Source organism: Dermochelys coriacea, chromosome 5 (assembly GCF_009764565.3).
Source record: "Dermochelys coriacea isolate rDerCor1 chromosome 5, rDerCor1.pri.v4, whole genome shotgun sequence".
Classification (NCBI taxonomy): domain Eukaryota; kingdom Metazoa; phylum Chordata; order Testudines; family Dermochelyidae; genus Dermochelys; species Dermochelys coriacea.
In genome coordinates this window covers 5096565-5123324 of record NC_050072.1, presented here as the reverse complement: position 1 = coordinate 5123324, position 26760 = coordinate 5096565, and the positions used below count along the sequence as shown (strand labels likewise).

The 26760-nt window shown below is 48.3% G+C and overlaps 1 protein-coding gene across 1 annotated transcript in view; it reads right to left on the bottom strand.

Annotated features, from left to right (window-relative positions):
* The window catches only part of DCAF12 (DDB1 and CUL4 associated factor 12), a 37071-nt gene extending 17493 nt beyond the window's left edge, over window positions 1-19578 (bottom strand). The window contains 6 exon segments of the mRNA XM_038401738.2: window positions 2249-2309; window positions 4032-4238; window positions 16878-17056; window positions 17059-17131; window positions 19241-19275; window positions 19278-19578. Coding sequence (XP_038257666.1) covers window positions 2249-2309; window positions 4032-4238; window positions 16878-17056; window positions 17059-17131; window positions 19241-19275; window positions 19278-19398 — 676 coding nt within the window. The 5' untranslated portion in view covers window positions 19399-19578.
* Between the last annotated feature and the right edge of the window lie 7182 nt (window positions 19579-26760).

The window sequence follows — 26760 nt, the reverse complement described above, 5'->3', positions numbered from 1 at the left end:
TCCTGACTTTTAAATGGAGCATAATCTTATTTGTTATGGAGATTTAAAATTCAATAGCAGCCCCATTAATTTCTAAACACCCTGATATGCTTTATAAAGAAGCTGTTCTTTTTATTACTGCTAACAGAGAAACATGTCACTATATCTTGTTAAACTGTTTAGCCCTGAAGCTAAGGGGAGAATTCCATTTGTCACCTTAGGCTTATAATATCATCTAGAGAATTATTCATCCTATCAGAAGCTCTTACCAAGGAAGAGCCTATTGTTCGCCTATAATGAGAGACTTATTCTTCCTTCAAAGCTGCTTTAGGTCAAAAGAGATTTAGTTTTATGTCTATGAACTCCTTGAATAAGACACTCTACACACTTGGGTGGAGGTTGACCCTTGTATCTATCCAGCAAGAACAAGTGACACAGAAAGTCAATCCTCCAGCCCTCTCTGGAGCAGGATACAAAAAGGCCTCCCGAGTGTTCACATGAGACATCAGGGGCTGGCAGGCCTCTAATCCCAAACTAGGGGAAGTGGCTGGCAACCTGACCTGACCTGCAGTGGGACCAGTAGCTCCTTTCACTGAGAGGGAAAGATGTTTAACCTACCTCCCACAAGGTGGTGTGAAATTTTGCCTTCAGTTTCTTGACCTACATAGAGGCATGTGGTAACTCCTCCCCCAGCTTTATTTAAAATATTTCTGCTTCTTGACTTTAATGGCAAAATATAATTAGTTTCACATTTGTAGGGTTTATTAATTCTCCTTCTGCATCGTTTTGTCCTTGGCATTTTCTGCACCAGGACCCACAGGTAAACAAGCTCTCCAGAACATACTTGGCAAGCTGACTAAAATTTTAAATACAGTATTTATGCTCGGATTTGCCGCCTTCGTGACATGTCCAGACAGCAGAACCTGTGTGCCACAGGGACACATGCCAAAGAGCCAACCTGAAGCGTCACATGGTATACATGATGTGGCAGGCTCTCTTCCTCTGAATGCACAATGATGAAGCTATGTGGGGGTAACAAACAGGGTAAAACAATCATGTACTAGGTTTTTTATTGCTATATTGTTCCCTTCTCTCTCTCTCCACCAAGCCTTCTCAGTAATATTTGTTTTTTTCCCCAACTTTACTAGCTTGTGTTTGAGACACTTCCCATTGTGTGAATGCTCTCCTCTCCCCTGCTCCCTCCCCCCGAATCTAGGCTCATTGAAGGCCAAGACCAATAGTAAAGGAAAGCTATAATCAGCTAGAAAGTGTGAAAGTAGGACCAGTCTCTCTGCAAGACCAACCGCAGAGTTGACCAAAGATTGAAAATAAGCAGCTTTAAAAAGCACCACTGAGGCTGCAGGTGGTTTCGGGTGGAGCTGCACTCACAGTCGAGCCCCAATCTCCCTCTCTACGTACAGAGGAACGGTATCCAATATTTAATGACTACAAAAGAGATTTATTAAATTATATTAAACCTTACCTACTAAAGGAGCAGAATCAAGTACTGCACCACATTGTTCAGTGTTGGAGAACATGTTCCTGGAGACTTCACATCTCCACAATCAAGGTTTGCTTTACTTTACTCATTTTCCAGTGACAATGTCTACAATAAGCACGGATATGCAGAAACTTTTCCGAGTGGGATACATTCTTCCTGATGCACTCTAAGAACTAGGTTAGTGGGATTTAAAGGCACTCAGTATAACTACATGGGTGCGGAGGTTTGGGGTTATTTTTAAAGCATGATTTAATTATTTCATTGCATGTAAAGACATTTGCTATCTTTAAAGAGTTTAGATACAGACCTGGTTGAGACACATCCACATGCAATTACACACACACCATTTAGCCTCCAACTACACTTCAGGTTGAATCATGTCCATTCAGGGCTGTCATGGGTAGAGGTGCCCATGTTCTAATAAGGCTTTTTGTTTGTAGTGTGGCCAGTACAGCAGTTCTACAGCCATGCTGTATCATCCACACTGCAAACAAAATGCATTAGAAAAAGGATGCTCCTAGCTATATCAGACAGCTTGGTGCTACCACGATTATATTTCAAGTGTAGATTGTGGTTCCGTTTCACAGGGTTTAAATTGGAAGCATGAAACAAAATTGTGCTCCCCTGTTCCTCCATCAAATACATCTTCCTGACACTCTGATCACCTCGTCAGACAACACACTTAGACAGTAGCACTTTGCAGTCTTTCCTTAAGACACAGACATTAAACAACCACTCTCTAAAATGCTTACGTGAAGATAAACTTACCAGAAACAGCCATAGTATCACTGATCCAGGCAATAGAAAATATCCAGTCTTTGTGTCCATCCTGAAGAGAGAGGGGGGAAAAAAAAAAACACGCCCAAATCAGCCTGTCAGATTTATCAGTGTGTTTATTTTACATACCAACTGATAGCAAATGTACAACTAGTCGTACAGTTTACCTTAAACAGGGAGTTTGGTTTTTTGTACAGCAACAAAAGGAAAGGCCTATTTAAAAAAACAGACAATTGTGATTTGTGACAATTTGTGACACCACAAAACTTGCAAATTTTAGTTTATTACCTTAAACTACTTTAAACTTACTTTTTGAAATAGAATTCAAATAGACAGTGGCCCTGTAACATCAGTGGTGAGTAAAGAAGCCTCCTGATGAAGATTAAACTTCATTCAGTTCCAAAATTTAAGTTTGAAGAATCAGATGTTGCACTTAAGATAGGTGCATCCCTTTATTTTTCAAAAGTATCACATTTCCTGTTTATTTTCCTCAGACACACATCACTACTTTCAGAGTAGCAGCCGTGTTAGTCTGTATTCGCAAAAAAGAAAAGGAGTACTTGTGGCACACCTTAGAGACTAACAAATTTATTGATCATAAGCTTTCGTGAGCTACAGCTTACGAAAGCTTATGCTCAAATAAATTTGTTAGTCTCTAAGGTGCCACAAGTACTCCTTTCTTTTTTACACATCACTACTATTGATGTAATCAATTGTATTCTAAATTTTATACGAAGAAGCTATTAAAAATAGTTATGTATTTACAACCCACGACACTGCAGCTCTGGAAAAATAGGTCAGGCTGGAAATATGGGTGTTCCATACACAATAATTACCCATGTAGTAAAGCTAGATAACTCAAGGGATGCCTCTGTAGTCTGTTCACAGAACTGCGGGCCTGACGCTCTCTTTTGACTTCAACAAGACTAATTCTGCATAAGAGGGGTTGAGCCACAGTACTAAGCAACTGAATAGCAAGTGACGTCCTATAAACCTTAGAAGTCAGGCTACTCTGCAGTTGGTTATCACCCTAAAACAGCTATCACAGATATTATGACCTCAGCTGCTGTGACTCACTGATGCTCGTGAAGGTCCTGCCCAAGAACAAAGCTTTCAAAAAGACACTTCCTTTAGCTTTATTTTTTAAGAAACTTTTCTAAAACATCATAAGATTTTTATTTATTTATTTTTTAAATGGAGCACGGTACAGTTTACATCATATGCAGGCAAGAGCTACAGAGTTAGAACTAACCAACAGAGCCCAGTTCTGTACTCAGAATCCATATCCAAGTCACACCCTTAGGGAAGAATTCATTGACCCTCCCGACAGTATCATCTCACAAAATAGTTTATGCTAAACAGCCTGGTTTATGCCTCAGTTTACTGTGTGTGAAATTTCAGTTTTCTGTTAGCAACTTAGGATGTTGCTAATTTCTATCTGAAGGGTAACACTTGTAGTTGGGGGATGTGGCTTACTAAGAAGCTCTTTCTACAGTGAAGCCTTTGCGAGAAGATTGCTTATTAAGGATAGAATCAAACCCCAGGATCAGCAGAGTAGACTCGTCCCTTGCATGGTTTGCCTGTTCACTCTTCCAGACTAAAGTAAGATTTTTAAAGATGTGCACAGACCACATTAAACAGGGATGTGTGTCCATATCTCCAGCGTATTCACCCTGACACTTAAATTCTACATGAAGTGAGATTTCTGACCTTGGACACTTCACTGTAATACCTACTGAGTGACTCTGTACCTTGCCCAAATACGTTAACTTACATCTCCCACACAGACAGGATCAAGTGTAGGCAGACGATAAATCGCAAGGCTGTTTGGATTGTCTCCTCCTGTAGCCAAGAGTGTCCTCGAAGGGTTCAGCTCAATTGCATGAATGCCACAGCCCTGCTGGTTTACCATATCAGGTTCTCGGTCTTTCAGAATAGGAATCTTCGTAATTTGACCAGTCTGGACATCTACCACAAACAGCTGAACAGATGTACATGAAGTTGTAAAGACAGAGCCACTGAACCAAATTCACGTCATAAGTTTGAAGAGAAACAAAATAGCAGGTCACTTGATCCACTCTTGATCTGAGTTATGACATTGTTGGTTCTCATAATGATGCTTAAATTCAAAGCTAAGCCACAAAAATGTATGTTCAAATAAATGCTACAAGTGTGATTAAAAAGGGACACAGTTAACACTTAAGAAGTTACCTTAATCAGATGCTAAAAAGTTACCTGTAAGAACAGAAGTCTAACACTCAAGACAAAAGTGTTAAGTTGACTGTTTCTTTAAATCCAAACATAGGACACTTACGGTACGTCTACACTGCCATTAGACACCTGCACCTGGCCCATATGCCGGCTATCTCAGGCCAGCTGGCTTGGGCTAAATGGCTGTTGATTTGCACAGTAGACTTTCAGGCTTGGGCTGCAGCCTGAGCTCTGGGACACTCAAAGCCGAACATCTACATTGCAATTCAACAGCCCCTTGGGCTTGCACGGCTCAGGCTAAGTTAACTGTCCCTTTTCATCACACTTGTAGCATTTCTTTTAACATACCCTTAGTATCAAAGGCTTTTAAGAAGCTGAATTAATGAAATGGAAAAAAGAACAGGGAAGACGTTCTGAAATTATCACTTTGCCAGACACTTCTGTAATGGGGTCAGCACAACAATTTCTGGTGCTTAGAATAAAGTTTATATTTATGTCATTTCTTTGTCAGTTGCCTGAGAAAACTAGTAATTCTTTTCCATTCCCTAATAAGCATCAAATGATAAACATTGAGTTAAACCCAAAACATTTACTATAATTGTAGATCTTACAGTTGCTATCTCACACATCTACAAATCTGTGCAAGCCAGAGAAGTCCAACTCATTCTGTGGCGAGGGATGAAATCCATCTTTATGTATGACAGGAGAGTCTAGGACTGCATACTACTTTCAATACACAATGGAGTTCCCACTGTTACCAATGGGAATTTTGCCCAGAATCAGAGTAGAATACAGCCTTTACAGAATATCTGAACATCGCAACTTGTTCAGTATTTACCGTCACATTTAGCACCACTCTCCCTAAGACTATGACTGTTTCTTCCCTTTCCCCAAAGTATGGTCTCCCCCCTCTCATTCGTGTCCTACTTTCTTCCAGCAGGAACTCCCAGTTCCCATAGTCTTCTTTATTTCACCCATCAGCAATTAAATAGTGCAACCATGTGCAAGTACCATCACTAGGCTTTGAGGTTAGCACTCTAGTGGGATTAATGTGAGATAGTGCAGTTCACTCCACTCAGAGTAATCGAGTCAGAATGCCTGCAGATTCAGAAAAACAGTGTTGCATTAGTTACACCTGGTTAATTTTTGGAAGGTTTTCTTCACAACTGTGTGTGTTAGAAACATCTTTAAAAAAAATAAAACCTTTGATTCTGTGGAATCTGAATATGCCACATGCATCACATCAATCATCATACAAGCTGCACTGGGCACCCAGGGCAGGCATGCATCCGATGAAGTGAGCTGTAGCTCACAAAAGCTTATGCTCAAATAAATTTGTTAGTCTCTAAGGTGCCACAAATACTCCTTTTCTTTTTGTCTAAAAAACCAACACTAATGCAAAACCATTAGGGCCCCAAATATCTACAAGAGGGCTGAGAAACTAGCCCACACACACACAAAAGGACTTGGAGAAACAATGTCAATGTTCATTGACACCCAATCCTTCTGCTTTAATTTTTTTGGTCTTCCATGCTTAACAGCATTCGCCTACAGCAAGCAACCATACTAACATGTTTTAAGTTTTAATTTATTCCTCATGCTATGAGCCTGTGACAGTACGCTACCCTCCTTCTGTGCCAGCCTGTTCTGTCAGTCTCGTTCTATGTTTCCAGTTCTCTTTCTCCCTCACCAACACATTGCAGATGAAATCCCTTACTTCTACAACATGTCAGGGACTGTTTCCGTGAGGTGCTTAACACTTTTTTGGATGATCTAAAAATAATTAAGGCAAAGAATAAAACAACCAGAATAGCTTGAGTTTAGCACAGTAACCAAGATCATCATGGGGGAGCAGGTGTGAAAAAGGGGAAGCGGTGGCCGATTTTCAATTCGCACTATCAAGTGCCTACAGGTCTTTCTGGTTTCACTACATTTGCTCATGATCTAGTAAGAATCACAGAATCATAGAAGTGTGGGACTGGAAGGAACTAACAGGAGACTAAACGGGTCTCTGAACTGGCTTTAACACAGCCAATCAGACAGATGCCCTGCTGTCCAACAGTGCAAGAAACAGGAAGGCAGAGCCTATGATCCTCTTATGATTCATACATTCAGAAATACGAAATATTTGGCTGCTTTAAATTCAATTTTTTTTTTAAACCCAGCATATTATGACATCTAAACTGTAAGTCAGAAATGCCCTATTCCCCATCATTTGCTAAATGTCCCAAACAAACCCAGGACATCAGTGTGACTGAAAATAAAAGTATGGATGCAAATGCTCTTCCAAGTGTCTATACCAGTCTGGTCTCTATGATGGTTAAGAGAGTTCTGGAATGGCTACACTATACAACCCTAGTGGTTTTCCCTTCTTACCTCCACATCTCAAGTGAGGATGAGAACCCCTCCCTCAATAACTCACCTTTGGGTGGAACTTTCATCCTGGTCTGGGGCTCAAAAACCACAACTCATGGGGCAAGCTTATGCTGACATGCTCAGCACTGGATAGCTGCCTATACCTGGAAGGTTAGTTATACAGATTTGTTTTTTTATTCTTTAACTTTTTATAAACTGATTAACTAGCAGCAAAGAGTGATTTATATCAACTGTCAGTATGCAGTAACACTGCATCCAAGCTTTAACCAGACAAAAGAATGCTTTGCCAACTACCAGGAACCAGAGGATCACACCTAATTTGTATCAAATGGAGCAGACTCAAGCTGTCCAGTGGGGAACAATCTTGCACTAGCATAGAAACAGATTGGATGACCCAACAGACCTTTCCCATCTCTAGCTTCCATGATTCCTCATCTCTGAATCAGAGGTATAGGCTGCTCAAGGATCAAGAAGAGAATGCCTGGGTCAATGTAAAAAAAAAAAGGAGGACTTGTGGCACCTTAGAGACTAACAAATTTATTTGAGCATAAGCTTTCGTGAGCTACAGCTCACTTCATCGGATGTATTCGGTGGAAAGTCTCTAAGGTGCCACAAGTACTCCTTTTCTTTGTTGCGAATACAGACTAACACGGCTACTCTGAAACCTCTTATTATGGGTCAATGTAAACATGGAATGCTGGGATTTACAGTTGCCACAGCCACACCCCTTTAGCTTATGGATACTATGGCTAAAGCCCTGCACAGATTCAAAATTTCTATCCACATTTGATTGGTGATCCTCAAACATGGTCCGTGGATATCTGCAGATTTGCAGTGCTCTAGCTATGGCTACATTTGACTCCATCCCATCGTACCTTCTTCGATTATTAACTTTATGCATTCTTTAGAATTTGTATTACAGTAGCACCCACAAGTCCCAGCAGCACAAGGCCCTGTTGTACTAGGTGATATACCTGCACTTGGGAGACAGTTCCTGCCTCACAGAGCTTACAATCAAACTAGATCATACAAAGGAATTATCTCCACTTTGCAGTGGGAGAATTGAGGCACACAGCAATTAAGTGACTTGCTTGAAGGTCACACAGTTAAGCCTTTGGCAGAGACAGAAGCTGAATCCAAATCTCTAGAGACACAGGCCAGTGCTTTTACCACACAATCCATCCTTCCTCTCTTAATAAAGTACTTAAATCAGTTTGCAAGTTCTTCTGTCAGTTCCATTTTGGTTCTTTACCAGTCTTTCAGAGACAGCAAGGAGATAGCCAAACTCATCAGTACATTACACATAGCCACATGACTTGCATGCGCCATTTGATCTTTTGTAACCAAAAATGTTTGGCTGGGCAAAGCAAAGTCCTACAGTCAACTCAAAGACATTTCTCTGTCTGCAACATGACTGTACATTTAGAACACTCCATCTGATACATACAGCATTCCCTGGAATTTTGGAATTTATCAATAGGCAAAACTATTGATTATGATGAAAACTGAAAAATGAGGAAGTCCGATTTCCAATGACTACAAACCACAGAGAGCTCATTTAGTGCTGAAGACGTATCTCTGATTGCTTATGCAGGCTGAGCTATACACCCAATAAGATGTGTGATCCTCTAGTTAATAAAAAGAAAAGGAGTACTTGTGGCACCTTAGAGACTAAAATTTTCTTTTTGCGAACACAGACTAACATGGCCACTACTCTGAAACCTGTCTTATTATGCAAGGCACTGAATTTAGCTGTATGGAGTGGAAATCAACTTCATGAAAAAACCCATACAGATAGACAGACAGACAGACAGACATCATCTTCCTTTCCAAATACAAACAGATGGACATCATACCAAAAGGACTGAAGGTAAAAACTCCATTACAATCTACATACCACACAGACTATGCTGACAACTTGTGCCACACGCTCTCAAAGAAACTGTGGAACCACCTGATCAACATGCTCTACAGCAAACAGGGAAAGATTAAGAATAAGCTCTCAAAACTGGATACTCACATAAAATAAATTTGTTAGTGTCTAAGGTGCCACAAGTACTCCTTTTCTTTTTGTGAATACAGACTAACACGGCTACTACTCTGAAACCTCTACAAATGCCATAAGTGGGCACAAACTTAAATTTACACAGTACCAGGTTTGTATATGAACGCTGGCTGATAGCATCTTTCCTTATGACAAATAAGCACATTATACAGTAACTCCTTGCTTAACATTGTAGTTATGTTCCTGAAAAATGCAACTTTAAGTGAGACTATGTTCAGCGAATCCAATTTCCCCATAGAATTAAAATGTAAATGCGGGGGTTACGTTCCAGGGAAATTTTTTCACCAAAGGACTATTTTAACATACACACACACACACACGGTATAAGTTTGAAACAAACAATTTAACACTGTACACAGCAATGATGATTGTGAAGCTTGGTTGAGTTGGTGAAGTCAGAGGGTGGGATATTTCCCAGGGAATGCCTTACTGCCAAATGATGAACTAGCACTCGGCTGAGTCCTCACGGGTTAACACATTGTTGTTAATGTTGCCTCACACTCTACAAGGAAACATGAATGGAGGGAGGGGAGACACACCATGTGAGTGTGTGAGAGAGAGAGAGAGAGAGACGTGCATTGCCCCTTGAAGTATGCTGACCTCACTCTAAGTACACTGCCTTTTTAAGTAGATCAGCAAGTTGAGACAGCAGCTGCCAGCAAGATCCCTCTGTTTGGAGCCCTGTCATGCCCCCGCCATCCCCGCTCTGTGGAAATAAGGTACAGTACAGGAGCGGGGATGGGGGGGGACACCCTGACATTAGCTTCCCCCTTTTCCTTCCTCCCGCCCTGTACAGGAAGCAGGAGGCTTCAGGGAGCGGCTCCAAGGCAGAGGGCAGGAGCAGCACACAGCATTGGAGGAAGGACAGCTGAATTGCCCAGCAATTGATAGCCTGCTGGGAATCTGCCACACAGGGAACTTTGGGGAGCAGGGAGCTGATGGGGGGCTGCCAGTCCACCCTGGTTCCAAGCCCCAGCCAGCTTGCTCCAACGGGCTGTTCTTTCTACAAGCAGTGGACAAAGCAGGCGGCTGCCAAACGATGTAAGAGAGCATTGCGCAACTTTAAACAAGCACGTTCCCTAATTGATCAGCAACTTAACAACGAAACAACGATGTTAACTGGGACAACTTTAAGTGAGGAGTTGTACTCATTTTGCACAACAATTCTTTCAAACTCTTGCAGAAAGTAACATTACTACCTCTGTATAAACTAAACTGTATTTTGGTTATTTATGTCAGCATTTGAGTTTATTGTTGACCAGGACTGGCTTGCTGAAAAGTAAGGTCACTGAGAGTTGACAGTAACTTTGTCAGACCAGAATGGAAAGTGGTTTACAGTAAGATTATGCATTAGACTTCACTCTTTAAACCTGTAAATTTCTTTATGAAAAGGTCAAGCTTTCAAACTGGTAAGACTCCCTTACAAAAGGGATTCAAACAAACAAATCTCAGTACCTCCAGCATAAAACGCACTTATCAGTGTTGCAGTACTGGTGCTTCTTAAGGGATAGATATAAAGAGAGGGTAGTGGTCTTATGGATCAGTTCATGGAGAACATATGGGGCAGTGTAGAACTGGCACATTTGTTTGAGAAGCTAACAGATAGGCAGAAAGAGGCCACCATCAGTTCTACGCCATGTGATGGGCACAATAGGAACCTAGATAGAAATGACGACAGCAGGGTATAAGCCTGCTTGCAAACTTGAACACTAGCCCTTAGTACCAGAGACCAAATGTCACATTACACCAAGGTGGTGTCCCTAAGACACTCAGCAATTTTAATTACAAACTGTTTTCAGGTTGGGGTGATGCCTGTCAATGAGGAAAGAGTGTTATTGTTCTATCTGCTCCACGCTGAAGTCCAGTTTGTCAGTTTCTCATGTGCCTCTCCCATTGTGTTCAATTCCAAGAGGCTGTCAAAACAGTTAATATTTTTAAACAGATTGCAAAGGATACAGAGGGAAAAGACTGAACCTACCAATGGGCATCAGTTTTGACACTCCATCACATATCTGCTGAGAAATTCCAAAACAGAATTTGAAGAAAATTATTAATGCAAATGGCTGCCATCATGCAGCAGGTGGCAGAACAGCAACTGCTTACAAGTATAAAAAATGGTCACCTCACTATTTATCAACATGCAACTGAAAGAACGGGTCTCCTTTAGAAGCTCATTTGCACAAAGTCAGATTTAGTCTGTTCAGGAGGTTGCACCTTCAGGTTTACAAACTCCAAATGCAGGCTTACAAGAGACAAACCCTGATGCCAGGGAAGAACCCCTTCTCCTATATCCTCCATTTCAGACACATAGGGTATGTCTACACTGCAGTTAAACACCCACGGCTGGTCTGTGTCAGATGACTCAGGCTTGCAGGATTCAGGCTATGGAGATGTTAAATTGCAGTGTAGATTTCAAGACCCTGAGAGGGGGGAAGGTCTCAGCCCAAATGTCTACACCACAATTAAATAGTCCTGTATCCCCCCAAGTCCAAGTTAGCCAACATGGACCAGCCATGGGTGTTTAATTACAGCACAGAGATATCCTAAGAGGTAGAGTAGAAAGTAAATTGGCTTGCAAAGGAAATATTAAACCATGCTTTCCCCTCAGGGGCTATCAGCGCCTGCATCCAGACAAGGGGGAGAATTACCACATATGCTCTCTAGTAACCAAGTGCTGCAATGTCAGGAGCCCCTTGTGTTCCTCATGATTATTTTGTCATTTAAAGGAAGATGAAGTGCTCTTATATCTGATCACCACCTGGTCAGCTCTGGCACAAACCCAGGACTGAGCACATGCGACTAGTCTGCTGATCTCCTTAAGTACAAAGGAGATTGGGCCCAGTGCTGACATATGGCCTGCATAGGCCACAAATATTCAAACACAAACAAGAGCAACTTGTTTTCCTCCTTTTTATAGTTTCAGTCCACTTCTTGAAAAACATTTCCAGCTGTGCACCAGGAGACAGTCTCTGTGGAAGGTGACTTGCAGCAGGACTGCTGAGGCTCTGAGCACAACATAGTAATCACCTAGGGGGAGAAAGAGTTTCTAATGGCATTGAGCAAGCAAACCACTCATCCCTTTGAAAAGCGATTTCAGAAACAGTAATAGCCAATAAAAGGAAAACTTGAGGTTCTGCGATTTAGCTATCAGTCCTGACAGGGAGCAAGAAGAAATCGAAGAGCAGGGCGTGCTGCCTCCCTCTGCTAGGCAGGAAGCAACTGACAACCAAGTCCATTAGGTAAGTGGAGTGACATCACAGCTCTAATCTTTTTCTGTCTGAGCTTACAGTAAGTCCCCTGCAACTTCTACTACGAACAACAACAGTATATGTTCAGGTAGATGTTTTGAACCTGAAGTTGCAGAGTGATTAACTCATTTGGGGGGGGGGGGGTTAGTAAAAAGACCTTTCCCCAGAGCTGTGAAGATTAAAGAGAGAGGCCCCTCAAACACACTGAAGTTCAGACAGTCCAGCACCCTTTATGGTGCCACAATGTTGTCTCCAAGCACCAAATCTAGTCATCTCCCACACAGCCCTGAAGTTTCTCTCTAGTTTGTTTGCAATCATATCCATCCCTGTTCCTCTGCCTAAATATCTGGTACCAATCATTGGTATTTAGATGGCACTGCTATATGTGCCTTAAAACATCCTTTGACAGACATGTAAAAGTCTCTCAGTTTGGGGGTGAGGAGCAGTTGCTAGCTCTATTTGGTTATGTACTGCAGTGGCACCTAGAGACCCCAATCAAGGGACAGGGCTTGACAGAATGCAGCCCTTTTTCATACCCTACACGCTATTGTAATAGTTTTTGTACAAAGTATGCCTTGTGAGGCATCATTTGAAAACTCACTATTTGCTGCTCACTGTTCTGGTAAAATGGCAACCCTGAAGTTATAAGATACCCCCAAATGGCATTAACAACACATTTCAAACCCCATAGCCCTTCCCAGAGGAAAGCTAGTAACAGTTCTGTCCGAAACAAAGGAGTATGTGCTCTACTTCATTTGCATTCAAGCAGTAAAGAGTGATCAAGCAGGAAGGGAAACAAAGAGAGCTCCAACAGATGAGAAAAAGCAGCAGGACCTTCCTTCCGCATAGACTGTCTCCTGGTGCACAGCTGGAAATGTTTTTCAAGAAGTGGACTGAAACTATAAAAGGAGGAAAACAAACACCCCAAAGGACCCTTCTTCTCTCCCTGCCCATTGCATTCACTGCACCTGAAGTGACAAAAATATCCGTTCAACTGTGGGAGAAAGGGTCCTGACTTACAGGGTCTGGTCAGTAAGATTGCTGAAAGCATATGTTAAGAAACTTTGCTTGAATCGAAATAGTTTGTTAAGCTATTAGTAAATGTCTTATCTTTATTTTTCTTGTAATAATTTTTTACTTTAATGCCTCATTACTTGTACTCACTTAAAATCTTTGTAGTTTATAAACTTGCTTTATTGTTTTCTAATCCAGTGTGTTTAAACTGAATTATCTGGGTAACTCCATTTGGGGTGACAAGTTGTGTGCATATTATTCTTTTAAAGAAACAGTGGACCTAATATAATTTGTATTGTCCAGGAGAGGGCTGGGCAGTACAGGACAGACATTTCTGTGGGAAAATTCAAGACAGAGGGTGTATTGGGATCACCCTGCAGTATAACCAAGGCTGGTTGGAGCCAGAGTATAACCCAAGTGTGGCTAGCAGCCTAGAGTTACACACAGACAGGGTGTGGCTTGCATACTGGAAGGCGGTTTGTGAGCAGCCCAGGTAGCAGCTACTTCTGCAAGGCATTGTTAGGGCCTTTATTTTCTATTTTATTTATTTTCCAATAATGTATCGGTGTTTATTACCACAACAACAAAAAGACAGGTGAAAAAAACAGTGGAAAAAATTTTTCTGAGTAAATATTGGGGTTTATTTTGGTGGATGGGAAAAAGTATTCAGCAGATTAATGCTTTGATTAATGGAATTCAATGTGGTTTGCTGCAGAACTAAAACAGAACTCAAAACACAATGCCACCTCTGAGGTAAAGAAAACAATATATTTCCAATAAAACTTCATTTTTTCATTTCATTTTTCATTTCACAACAGTTTACTGTTGTAGACTTAGAACTATTAGCCTATAAATGTTTAGATTGAATAACTGGGTCACGCTCTTTGCGGCACATACAGGAGAAAAGGATGAAGTTGAGTTTCTTTTTTTTGAACTTTTGAATACTTCCTTGTGTTCTGAAATGTATTCTTATAAGATTTTTGTTTCCTTCCTATTTGTGTGTCAGATCTTTAAACTGGGATCTGCTAACAGCTTTTAATATGTATGCAGTGAGTGTGATATTCATCACTACGTTCAGATGCAAATGCACTTCAGAGCTTGTGCACACGTGCCTGTTTATTTACTGTGTGTATCTTCTACATAGCCTTACTTCAACAGGCAGCTTTGCATATAAACGGACTAATGTGTTATTGTAATATATATCTCATGCAATTTATTGAATTTCCTAATAAAACAAGGTAGTGAAAATCAGAAAAAAAAACTTTCTGTAAAACCCAGCATTTTTTCTGGTAAAAATTGGTTTACACTGAAAACAAAGCGGCTTAGGTATTGTAAAGCACCCAAGGTTGCGGGGCAGATGTGACAGCTGCTCGCTGTATTTGGTTGTGCGTATTGCAGTAGCACCTACAGACTCCAATCACGGGACAGGGCCCCACTGTGCTCGTGACTGTACAATCATGACAAAATAAGAACTCGTCTCAGAAAAAAGTCGTAATCTATTGTGTGTTTGAGTTTTGGCAGAGATAATAGGATAGAAACTTTGTCATATATATAGCAACAAATACAAAATAGATGCCAAATTTTATTTAAAACTTGCCAATTGTGAAATCCACAATATTTAAGATAACGATCAAGCTCTTAGATACAAGAATACGTACAGGGATATTTATAGGAAAAATTAAGGACCCAGAGACTCAGACAAGAAGTTACTTCTCTATTCAATAGAAGCTGTAGCAAACGGATAGAGCTGTCCATGTTCCTTACAACATTGCTTATGAAGTGACCAACCATATACGCTGCAGATTCATCAGAAACAAAGCCACAGCTAACATTGTGTCAATACATTTTCATTTATGGTGAAAAAGTAATTTTAATTTTGTTATGGTATAGCCAAAGGCAGCTTACATAACACACAACAAAAACTGTTGATGTGGTATTAAACTTTTCATTAAAGTAAATATTATGAGCTAAATCCTTTACATTAGTGTAAACTACATGCAACTCAACTGAAGCTAATTACTCACTCAGATTTACACCCAATATAGCACAATTTAGCCCTTTGTGGGAATAACTTTCCTATTGTTAGTGCACATCACTATAGTGGCATGGAAGATTTCTAGCCCTGATTTTCTAATTAAATGTGTGGTTTAAAACCCTATTAAATATGTACCATAAAGTGACCAGCTAGAGCGGCTATAAGAACCTTCATTTTTGCATTTCCTTAAGGTTTCAGTTACAAAGAAGCAACGTTGCCCTCCGTCTTTTGCTTTTTCTTTTTTAGTAAAGGATATTGCCCATGCTTCGTATTGACATTTAAATAGCCCCCATTAGTCTCTGGCTTTTACATCTCACTGAGGTGAGGGCATAACAGCAAGATTAGTTTTCCCACTTTGAACTCCTCAGCTTTAGCAACAGTTTTTCACAAGACTGTGTTAACAAGGCAGCAGCCCATTTGTACCTATGTCACGTACAGATAAAAAGTGCAGAATGAAGCAAAAACCGCGGCAGCCCTTTAAGACCTACAATTCTCATGCAAGGAAAAAAGATTTTCTAAGCATTTGTTGTGTTTTGCTAAAGTCTCCCTCATGTAAACTGTCCCAGCAGCAGTCCCAGAGCAGGAAGAATGTAAGTGGAGAGAGGATAAGGCATTGTTAGGCTCTGCTCAAGAGTTATTAAAATTTTAATTATATAGCTAGGCAGTAGTTCTCATTAAGAGATATTACATGCCAAGTTTTCTAAATTCAGCCATTTTTGTTGTAGCCATCACTACAATAGCACAGTTATATTTTTTTTTTTTTAAAAAAGAGAAAATACTATTTCTACCAATTACAGTTAAATGCAATTTCCTCACATTTTGCAAAATGTTTAAGCCAAAAAAATCAAAGTTAATCACTTCTCATATACCATGCTGTCTAGGTGACTTGGTGCTGTGTCATATATCAGTTTGCTCCAGCACATACTCTTTTTCGTAAGACGCCTCAACTTAGCATAAGGCCAACATTTATTTCTCCAAGAAGCTTCATGTAGCTTGATATGTGCAATCCTGGCCCCAATTTAGTCAATGGACTTTTGCAATAACTTCAGTGGAGCCAGGATTTCATCCAACAGAAATAGAAATGTTTATGTTTTTATTTACTTAAAACATTTCACTTTAATATTCTCTGTAGTGTTTGAAATCCAAACAATGCAGAACTAAGAACCTGAAAGTGTTTAGCTTCACCAGAAACAAATTAAATTAAACTAGTTCACGTGCCCAAATGGAAGACGTTAACAAAAGTAAACCAAAATGGGGAAAAAATGGATATTTAAAATTGAGTTTAGCAGTTTATAACCATAAAATTGAGAAAATGTTGCATTTAGGTGAATGATTTTTATCTTCACAGTGTCCCTTTAAAAGCACTTACAGAATATGGTACACAGAGAGCAACATGTACAAGAATGAGTAATGAGAATGGAGTCTTTTTTATTATTAGCCTAAGTTACTAAACCAGACTACACCTCTAAAGCTACCTTCCATAAAAGCCAATAAATGATCAAATCTTGCCATCCTCATGACAAAAACCAAGACTCAACTGTGCCATCGTTTTTCCAACATAAAAGTAGTAAACTCCTCTGATGGAAAGGAGAGAGGCTGGATCTACACATAGGCCATGCATGAAAATAGTAGTGGTAATTATCAGAGGGAAAACAAATAAGTCACACTTACTGTGTTGCATTTTGTCCCACACACCACTTGTCGGTGGTTCAACCATTGGGATGCAAAAACTTTATTAAGGGTCCCAAGATGAAATTCTCTCTCTTCAGGAGACTGGGAAGTTTGCTGTGCCGCATATCCATGCAACAAACGATGGTAGCTGGATTCATTCTGCAGCCGAACCTCTCTGCCTTCAGGTAGTACACCAGAGATTTTTTTACTGGGGGGAGTCTTTTCCTTTTGTGAGCTGAGTGATCCCAGCCATACTGTGAATGACAATCAAAATTCAATGCTGTCGTCACAGTGTATTTTAAATAACTTCCTCTTTAATACAGAACCATAAATTATCAATGAATGCATCCGATGAAGTGAGCTGTAGCTCATGAAAGCTTATGCTCTAATAAATTTGTTAGTCTCTAAGGTGCCACAAGTCCTCCTTTTCTTTTTGTGAATACAGACCAACATGGCTGCTACTGAAAAATGAAATACTGTAACCTACCCTAATATACTATACAAGAGGGTTAAACCCATCCCAGCATAAACTTCAGCCATATTAGAATTTTAAAATACATATGTGTCAGGCAACTATCGCTGCAGGGATGTTGTACACCAATTCTGACTGCAGGGTGCTGCTGTTGAAATGAAATTTAAAAGATGCCCATGAGCAATTGAAAGTGCTTTGGGATTTCCTAACAGCTGAAAGCATCCCGAGTCAAGATGCCAGGTCTAATTATGTCAATTTCGACTGAAACGTATCAAACCCAGACTGCTGCGGGGGAGGAGGTCGGGGGAAGGGGTGTTCCAACAAATAGCTTCCCCATTCAAACACAAAGGAGGAGCACAGCCTGGTTCAATACCGACCTGGGCAGTAACCTGAGCTCCAAAGCACCTCCTCCCACTCCGTTTACAATCATCCGGAGCATCGAGCACTACTGGCCTGCCACTGACTGAAAAGGAGGGATGGGGGGGGTTTATCAGGACCCGGACGAGTGAGTTTCCTACACAGGAGCAGCAGCGCCCACCTCCCTCCCCCCAGGCCCCGGAGTGCGAGTCGGTTACAGGGTTCGAACGATCGAACCAAAACACGGGCAGCAGCCGGAGCCCTGCTCGGGAGCCGCTGGGACGTGGGGACGGGGCCCCCCGGCACCCGGGCGCCGCTCCCCTGGGGGCCCCGGACACCCCAGCCAGCTGACACCACGGGGCCCCGCGTCCCGAGCAGGAGGCCCCCAGCAGCGCGGTCAGCAAGGAAGAGCAAACCGGCGGCCCTCAGGCACCCCCGCAGCAGGCGAGCCAGGTGCCAGCCTCTCCCCCGGGGCGAGGGCAGGGGCCACAGCCCCCGGGGCGGCACCCGAGCGAGCGGCAGGAGGCCGGCCGGGCCCGGACTAGCTCATCCCCTCGGTTACTCCGCCCCCCGCCCCCCCGTGTTACCAGGCCTGAGCCCCGGGGAGACGTAGCGCGCAGTACCCGCCGTACCTGCTCCCCGCATTACCTAGCTAGTGTCCTCTCGAGCCTCCACCGGCCCGGGGGAACCCGCCCCGCCATCGCTTCCTTCCCTGGGCCCCTCCTCCCTTCCCTACAGCCCACACCCACCCCGGGCCGGGCCCCCGCCTCTCCTGGCCGCGGGGCCCCTGCCTGCACCCCTCTGCAGCCCGCCCCAGCCCGGGGCCGACCCCCGCGCTTCCCCTCCCGCGCCGGCACTGACCTGGGCCCGGCCCTTTTCCGGCGACCCCAGCACGGACCTGGGACCTTCCCCGCGAAGTACCTGTCCCTGGACCCAGCTCCCCGCGCCGCGTCCCCCGGTTTCCGGGCGGGGGGCTCGATCCCCCCACCCCCGGCCGCGCCCCTCCCCCGCGTCACCCGCTCCCCCCGCGCCCCCGGCCGCGCCCCTCCCCCCGCCCCCCCCCCCCCCCCGCCGCCGCCCCCCCCCGCCCCCCCGCCGCGCCCCCCCCCCCCGTCACCGCTCCCCGCGCCCCCGGCCGCGCCCCTCCCCCCGTCACCCGCTCCCCCCCGCGCCCCGGCCGCGCCTCCCTCCCCGTCACCGCCCCCCCGCGCCCCGGCCGCGCCCTCCCCCCCGTCACTGCTCCCCCCGCGCCCCCGGCCGCGCCCCTCCCCCCCGTCACCGCTCCCCCCGCGCCCCCGGCCGCGCCCCCCCGCGTCACCGCTCCCCCCCCGGCGGGCCGCGCCCCTCCCCCCGTCACCTGCTCCCCCCCCGCGCCCCCGGCCGCGCCCTCCCCCCCGTCACCTGCTCCCCCCCGCGCCCCGGCCGCGCCCCTCCCCCCCGTCACCTGCTCCCCCCCGCGCCCGGCCGCGCCCCTCCCCCCCGTCACTGCTAGCCCTCCCCGGCATGGCTCCCCCCCATTACCCGCTCCCCGTACCTGCTCCCCGCGGAGCCCTCCGGGCGCCGCCGCAGGGCAGCCGCCGCTTTCCGCTTCCTGCTAACTGTTTTCCTGGCCATAGTAGGCGGGGAGACAGCGAGGCCGCGGCCGGGCCCACATGGAGCAGGAGGGGGGGCGGCCGCCAGGGGACGGGGCATATAAGCGCGGGGGAGCCGGCCGGTCCACTCTCACCCCGCAGGCCCAGCCGGCCGGGCTTCACGGCATTTTACGCCCCATTGACAAGTTTGCGGCCGAGCCCGTCGCGCGGTCTCCTAGCAACCGCCGAGGGCGGGCAGGGCGGAGTCGGCCCTCGCGGCGCAGCGCCCCGCCCTGGGTGGTTGATAGGAGAACGGGGCGGACGTGGGCGACTCAACCCCGGGCTGCCTCAGCCGCAAGGCCCGCGCGCGGCTTCTGTGCTGACGTCAGGGCCCGCCCTGCCCTCGGCTGATCCCCCCGCCCTCGGCCTCTCTGCCCCTCCGCGGGCCCCGCCCCTCTGGGCCAAAACCCACCCCCTCCCCACCCAGCGTGACCCCCCTCAGCCCCGGGGCCCCCCCGCTCTCCCCCCCAGCGTGACACCCCCCGCCCCGGGACCCACCCGCTCTCCCCCCCAGCGTGACACCCCCCCGCCCGGGGCCACCCCCCGCTCTCCCCCCAGCGTGACCCCCCCCCCGCCCCGGGACCACCCCCGCTCTCCCCCAGCGTGACACCCCCGCCCCGGGGCCACCCCGCTCTCCCCTCCCAGCGTGACCCCCCTCCTGCCCGGGACCACCCCCCGCTCCTCCCCCCCAGCGTGACCCCCCCTCCTGCCCGGGGCCACCCCCCGCTCTCCTCCCAGCGTGACCCCCCCGCCCCGGGGCCACCCCGCCTCTCCCCCCCAGCGTGACACCCCCCCGCCCGGGGCCCCCCCCGCTCTCCCCTCCCAGCGTGACACCCCCCCGCCCCGGGACCACCCCGCTCTCCCCCCAGCGTGACACCCCCCCGCCCGGGGCCACCCCGCTCTCCCCCCAGCGTGACACCCCCCGCCCGGGGCCACCCCCCGCTCTCCCCTCCCAGCGTGACACCCCCCCGCCCCGGGGCCACCCCCGCTCCCCCCACCGCGTGACACCCCCGCCCCGGGACCACCCCGCTCTCCCCCCAGCGTGACCCCCCGCCCCGGGGCCACCCGCTCTCCCCCCAGCGTGACCCCCCCCCGCCCCGGGACCACCCCCGCTCTCCCCCCAGCGTGACACCCCCCCGCCCGGGGCCACCCCCGCTCTCCCCTCCCAGCGTGACCCCCCTCCTGCCCCGGGACCACCCCCCGCTCTCCCCCCCAGCGTGACCCCCCTCCGCCGGGGCCACCCCCCGCTCTCCCCTCCCAGCGTGACCCCCCCCGCCCGGGGCCACCCCGCTCTCCCCCCCAGCGTGACCCCCCCCCGCCCCGGGCCACCCCGCTCTCCCCCCAGCGTGACCCCCCCCCGCCCCGGGGCCACCCCCCGCTCTCCCCCCCAGCGTGACCCCCCCCGCCCGGGACCACCCCGCTTCCCCCCCAGCGTGACCCCCCCCCGCCGGGACCACCCCCGCTCTCCCCCCAGCGTGACACCCCCCGCCCCGGGGCCACCCCCCGCTCTCCCCTCCCAGCGTGACCCCCCCCGCCTCGGGGCCACCCCCGCTCTCCCCCCCAGCGTGACCCCCTCCTGCCCCGGGACCACCCCGCTCCCCCCAGCGTGACCCCCCTCCTGCCCCGGGGCCACCCCCCGCTCTCCCCTCCCAGCGTGACCCCCCCGCCTCGGGGCCACCCCCCGCTCTCCCCCCAGCGTGACCCCCCTCCTGCCCCGGGACCACCCCCCGCTCTCCCCCCCAGCGTGACCCCCCTCCTGCCCCGGGACACCCCCGCTCTCCCCCCAGCGTGACACCCCCCCGCCCCGGGACCACCCCGCTCTCCCCCCCAGCGTGACACCCCCCCGCCCGGGGCCACCCCCGCTCTCCCCCCCAGCGTGACCCCCCCCCGCCCCGGGACCACCCCGCTCTCCCCCCCAGCGTGTGACACCCCCCGCCCCGGGCCACCCCCCGCTCTCCCCTCCCAGCGTGACCCCCCCCGCCTCGGGGCCACCCCCGCTCTCCCCCCCAGCGTGACCCCCCTCCTGCCCGGGACCACCCCCGCTCTCCCCCCAGTGTGACCCCCCTCCTGCCCCGGGGCCCCCCGCTCCCCCCCCCAGCGGACCCCCCGCCCCGGGCCACCCCTGCTCTGCCCCCCAGCGAGACCCCCCCTCCTGCCCTGGGCCTCCCCCCAGCGTGACCCCCCTCCTTCCCCAGGGCCACCCCTGCTCTCCCCCCCAGCATGACCCCCTCCTGCCCCTGGGGGCGACCCCGCTCTTCCGTCCCAGGGTGATCCCCTCTGCCTCCTGCCTCCGGGGCGAACCCCCGCTCCCCTCCCAGCGTGATCCCCCCGCCTCCTGCCCCCCGAGGCCACCCCCGCTCTCCCCTCCCAGCGTGACCCCCCGCCTCCTGCCCCTGGGGGCGACCCCCACTCTTCCGTCCCAGGGCGACCCCCCCAATCTTCCCTTTCAGCGTGATCCCCCGCCTCCTGCCCCTGGGGGCGAACCCCTGCTCTCCCCTCCCAGCGTGACCCTCCTGCCCCCGGGGCCACCCCCCGCTCTCCCCTCCCAGCGTAACCCCCCGCCTCCTGCCCCGGGGGCCACCTCCCACTCTCCCCTCCCAGCGTGACCCCCCCGCCTCCTGCCCCCGGGGCGACCCCGCTCTCCCCTCCCAGCGTGAACCCCCCGCCTCCTGCCCCCGGGGCGACCCCACTCTTCCCTCCCAGGGTGATCCCCCCGCCTCCTGCCCCTGGGGGTGACCCCATGCTCTTCCCCCAGGGTGATCCCCCGCCTCCTGTCCCTGGGGGTGATCCCCGCTCTTCCCTCCCAGGGAGATTCCCCCCCGCCTCCTGCCCCAGGGGGCGATCCCACTCTTCTCTCCCAGGTTACCCTCCCGCCTCCTGCCCCTGGGGGTGACCACCCGCTCTTCCCTCCCAGGGTGATTTCCCCCCCTACCTCTGACCCCAGGGGCAACCCCACTTTTCCCTCCCAGGGTGATCCCCCATCTCCTGTCCCAGGGGTGATCCCGCTCTTCCCTCCCAGGGTGATCCCCCTTCTGCCCCTGGGGGCCACACCTGCTCTTTCGTCTCAGTGTGACTCCCCCTCTTCTGCCCCTGGGGGCAACCTCCACTCTTCTGTTCTAGGGTGATCTCCCCCTTCTCCCCGTCTGCCCATTGGAGTGACACCCGCTCTTCTGTCCCAGGGTGATCCCCTCCCCCCGCCTTCTGGCCTTCGGTGCGACCCCCAGTCTTCCATCACAGGGTGATTCTCCCCCCGCTTCTGCCCTCAGTGTGACCCCTGGTCTTCCGTCTCAGAATGATCCCCACCCTTCTGCCCATCTACCTCTCAGCATGACCCCCGTGTCTTCACCACCTCTGGGTGATCCCCCTTCTTCCCATCTACTCCTCGGTGGGACCCCTGGTCTTCCCCTCAGGGTGATCTCCCCTCTTCTGTCCATCTGTCCCTCAGCATGATGCTCCTTCATCCCTCCCAGGGTGATCCCCCCTTCTGCTGCTTGGTGTGACCCCTCATTTCCCCCCCCGATGATCCCTCTTTTGCCCATCTACCTCTCAGCATGACCCCCCCTGTTCTCACCCCTAGGGTTATTCCCCCTTCTACCTCATCTACCTCTCAACGTGATCCCCTTCTGCCTCGTCTGCACCCAGCATGACCTCCCCATCTGTCCCCCCAGTGTGACCCTCTTCTCTATCTGTCCCTCAGTATCACTCCCCCATCTGCCTCCATTTACTCCCCAGTGCAACCCTCCCATCTGACCCCAATTTATGCTCCACTGTGATTCTCCCATCTCACCCTGCAGTCCCTCTATCAAAAAGAGAGGGAGCTGCACCAGGACAAACTGGGTCTTCCTAGGTGGCAAACCCAAATGCTGCAGACCCAGAGTGACCTACAAGTCCAGACAGCCCAGAGACTTCCTCCTCTTTGCAGTCCTTAGAGAACTCCATAGTAGCAGCTCCCTACTCCTCCCACAATACTACATGGCATCGGGCCACATTTTACTCCTACCACTTCCCTCCGGGTCTGAGGGACCACCAGGACAACTACAGCTTCATATAAACCAATAAGGATTCTCACAGGTTGAGTATGGGTAGCTATGAGGGACTACATTTGTGCACTGAAATAGGGAGAAATGGACAGCTCCGGCTGAGCCAGGGCTCCGGCCAGACGGGTCTCCTCTGGGCAGGTTTGGGGGAGAGGCTCTGGCTGGCCCGAGGCTCCTCTGGCCGCAGGGGGGAGGGACACAGGGTTCCTCTACGGGGGGAGGTCTTGGCCTGGCTGCGGGGGGGGGGAGAAGGGTCTCGGGGCTCCAGCCACGGAGGGACCCAGGGGGTCTCAGGACTCTAGCTGCAGAAGGGAGCAGGAAGTATTGGGGCTCTGGCTGTGGAGGGGAACAGGGGGTCTCGTGGCTCTGGCCACGGGGGAGGGGCATGCCGGTGCAAGGGGTGGAACCAGGGGCTAGCCTCCCCGAAGGGGGGCTCCACCGCTGCCCATGGCCAGCACAACTCCTGATGGTAAGACAACTCCGAACTACTGTTCCCACTTTGGAAAAGAATCTATCTCCAGAGTGGCCACACGGGATAAAAAGGCTAAAAGCTTATAGAAAAGGAGTACTTGTGGCACCTTAGCGACTAACAAATTTATTTGAGCATAAGCTTTCGTGAGCTACAGCTACAGGTCCGACGAAGTGAGCTGTAGCTCACGAAAGCTTATGCTCAAATAAATTTGTTAGTCTCTAAGGTGCCACAAGTCCTCCTTTCTTTTTGCAAATACAGCCTAACACGGCTGCTACTCTGAAACCTAAAAGCTTATAAACACTTTTACAACCGAGGTCACTCAGAGAACTGCCAGGTCTAGAATCTGGTGACCTTGTTCGTGTTAAATTGGATGGAGAAAAAGGATGGACAACTCCAGCTATCATAAAGAAAAGGAATTCAACATCCGGGTCATACATGATCAGGACTGGCAGTGGAGAGTTCAATAGAAACCACTAACATCTATAGTTTTTTTCCTCAGAAAGAACAATCCGCAGAGCAAACTCTGCAGATGCAGATCAAGAACAATAATAAGATTTCAGAGTAGCAGCTGTGTTAGTCTGTATTCACAAAAAGAAAAGGAGTACTTGTGGCACCTTAGAGACTAACAAATTTATTTGAGCAGAAGCTTTCGTGAGCTACAGCTACAGGTCCGATGAAGTGAGAAAAAGTGTTTCTTTTTGCGAATAATAATCAAGGATTCCAAACAGACACAGCCAGTCGTTGCAACTAATTGACAGCCAGATGGCCAAGTTGTTACATGTTGGGTTGTGTAACTTGAAAACAAGTACAATTCAGAGACACTTAACAGACTGATACATACTGAATTTCAAAGACAGTATGATAATTGTAAATATTGTAAATGGTAAGAATGTAGAACTTAAAAGGGGAGATGTTCAGCCCATAGGTGGCACTGAGTGCAAAATACCTTATTTAAATGAACCTCAGCCAAACCTGGCAGAACATTAAAGAATGTTCTGACAAACACATCTGGTGTGTATAAGCAAGCTCTGTAGCCAGTCCATATATAGTACAGAAGTATAAACAGTATCCATGTTTGACACATATCCCATTCCCCAAGTTAACAAATTGTTCGTGTGATTAGGGTCTGGAAAGTATATCTCAACTTTAGATTTGACCAAGGGCTACTGGTAGATCCCTTAAAAAAGGGATCTGGAGAAACAATGGCCTTTGCAACACCTTTTGACCTGTACCATTTCAAGACCATGCCCTTCAGGCTTCGTGGGGCCCTTGCCACCTTCCAATGGCTGATGGACACAGTCCTGTGACCACACAGTCAGTATGCAGCAGCCTACGTACACAATATAGTCGTTTACAGTTGTGAGTGGGAAAAACACTTCAAGCACATATTGGTAGTCCTGTGGCCCTTGAGGAAGCCAGCCTTATGGCAAACCTGGCCAAGTGGAGATGTAAGTTTGTTGTCTTTCTGCTCATAAGCCTCTGCACTGGTGATCCTAATTAAACATTGTCGGGTGTGTTGCTATATTGTAACAATGGGTTACTTGAACCCACTAAGGTTTTTATAAAATCCAGTTCTTTGCTGTTCCTACAGACTTTTCTGCTAATCCATTTAACTGTGTACAGTAAACCCTGGATGCGGTAAGGGCATGAACTGTGATGTATGAAAGGAAATTTCAGAAATGTGACACTCATGAATTGCAAGACATTATCTGTTATTAACTCATTTAGAATCCCATGGCAAGCAAATGCAATTTATACTGTTTTTTACATTGCTTCACTGTGTTGTGCAATGGTGACATATGAATAATAGTATACCAATAACAGCTAATCTTTCTTGTTTCTTTTAAATAGACTGGTGCCCACCTTGACCCAATAGTGTTCAGAAATCTCATGTGATTTCAGTGTTCTTTTTCATTATTTCCTGGGTTTATTGCAGATTTCATACTTGGGTGCCTCTTCTCACATAGCAGCATTCATATCTGGCCTGAAAAAGACATCTCAAGCTCTGTTCTTTTACTTCTCAATACTCCCGTGCGCCCTATGGAATACATCTAGTATTTTCAACATTATCCTATGCAGCTTGGACACAATGTACTTTGTACAGAATCCCATCACATGTAGCAATTTCAGCTGGTGTTTTCACAAGAGAATGAGGCACCCAATTTCCACTGACTTTCAGGGGGAGTTGTTGCTTGGCTCCTTTGACAATCCCATCCCTCATTTCTATAGTCCCAAAACAGTTTTATGCTTGGAGATGTGTGCACTTTTTCTGTTGTTCATATAACTAGAATGACTCTCTTTAGCTGTTCTTTCTCTCCTCCTTTTGTGTCTGCTTCTTGCTTTATCTTAAAAAGAAACAGGATGGGACTTCAAAAAGAGTAATGTAAGCGTTACCATCTAACACTGACCTCTTTGCCCTAATAAGGACCTTTGATATCATATAAAGGACTGTCGAGCAAGGGATGTTCACTTTAAAGTGCTCTTTACACCAAAACACGGGGAATAGTTAAAATTAAGTTTTTACTTAACTTATTGTTCCCCCCTTCTTTTGGAGTGCATGTCGTAAATGGTTACAATGGTATTGTGGTTGGTTTCCAGCCTCAACTTGATGCAAACCCTGGACTACAATTAGCTGTTTAATAAAGTGAGAGTAAGACAAGGTTTTTTAAAAGACCTCAACTCCTTTGAGCCTAGAAACTCCTAACTCAGTACAACAATATCCCAGTCCCTCTGAATGCTGTGTTCCAGTTCCGGGGACACCCTCAAAACAGTCCAGTGCCTTCCGAAGACTGTGCCTCCTTGGGGTGTCCAATCACAGGCTTGCAATCCCTCTGAATGCTGACTCTCACCTCTTCTGCATGTTGTGTCCCACCCTGAGAATCCTCTGCCTTCAGGAGAGCCCTGGGACAGCTCA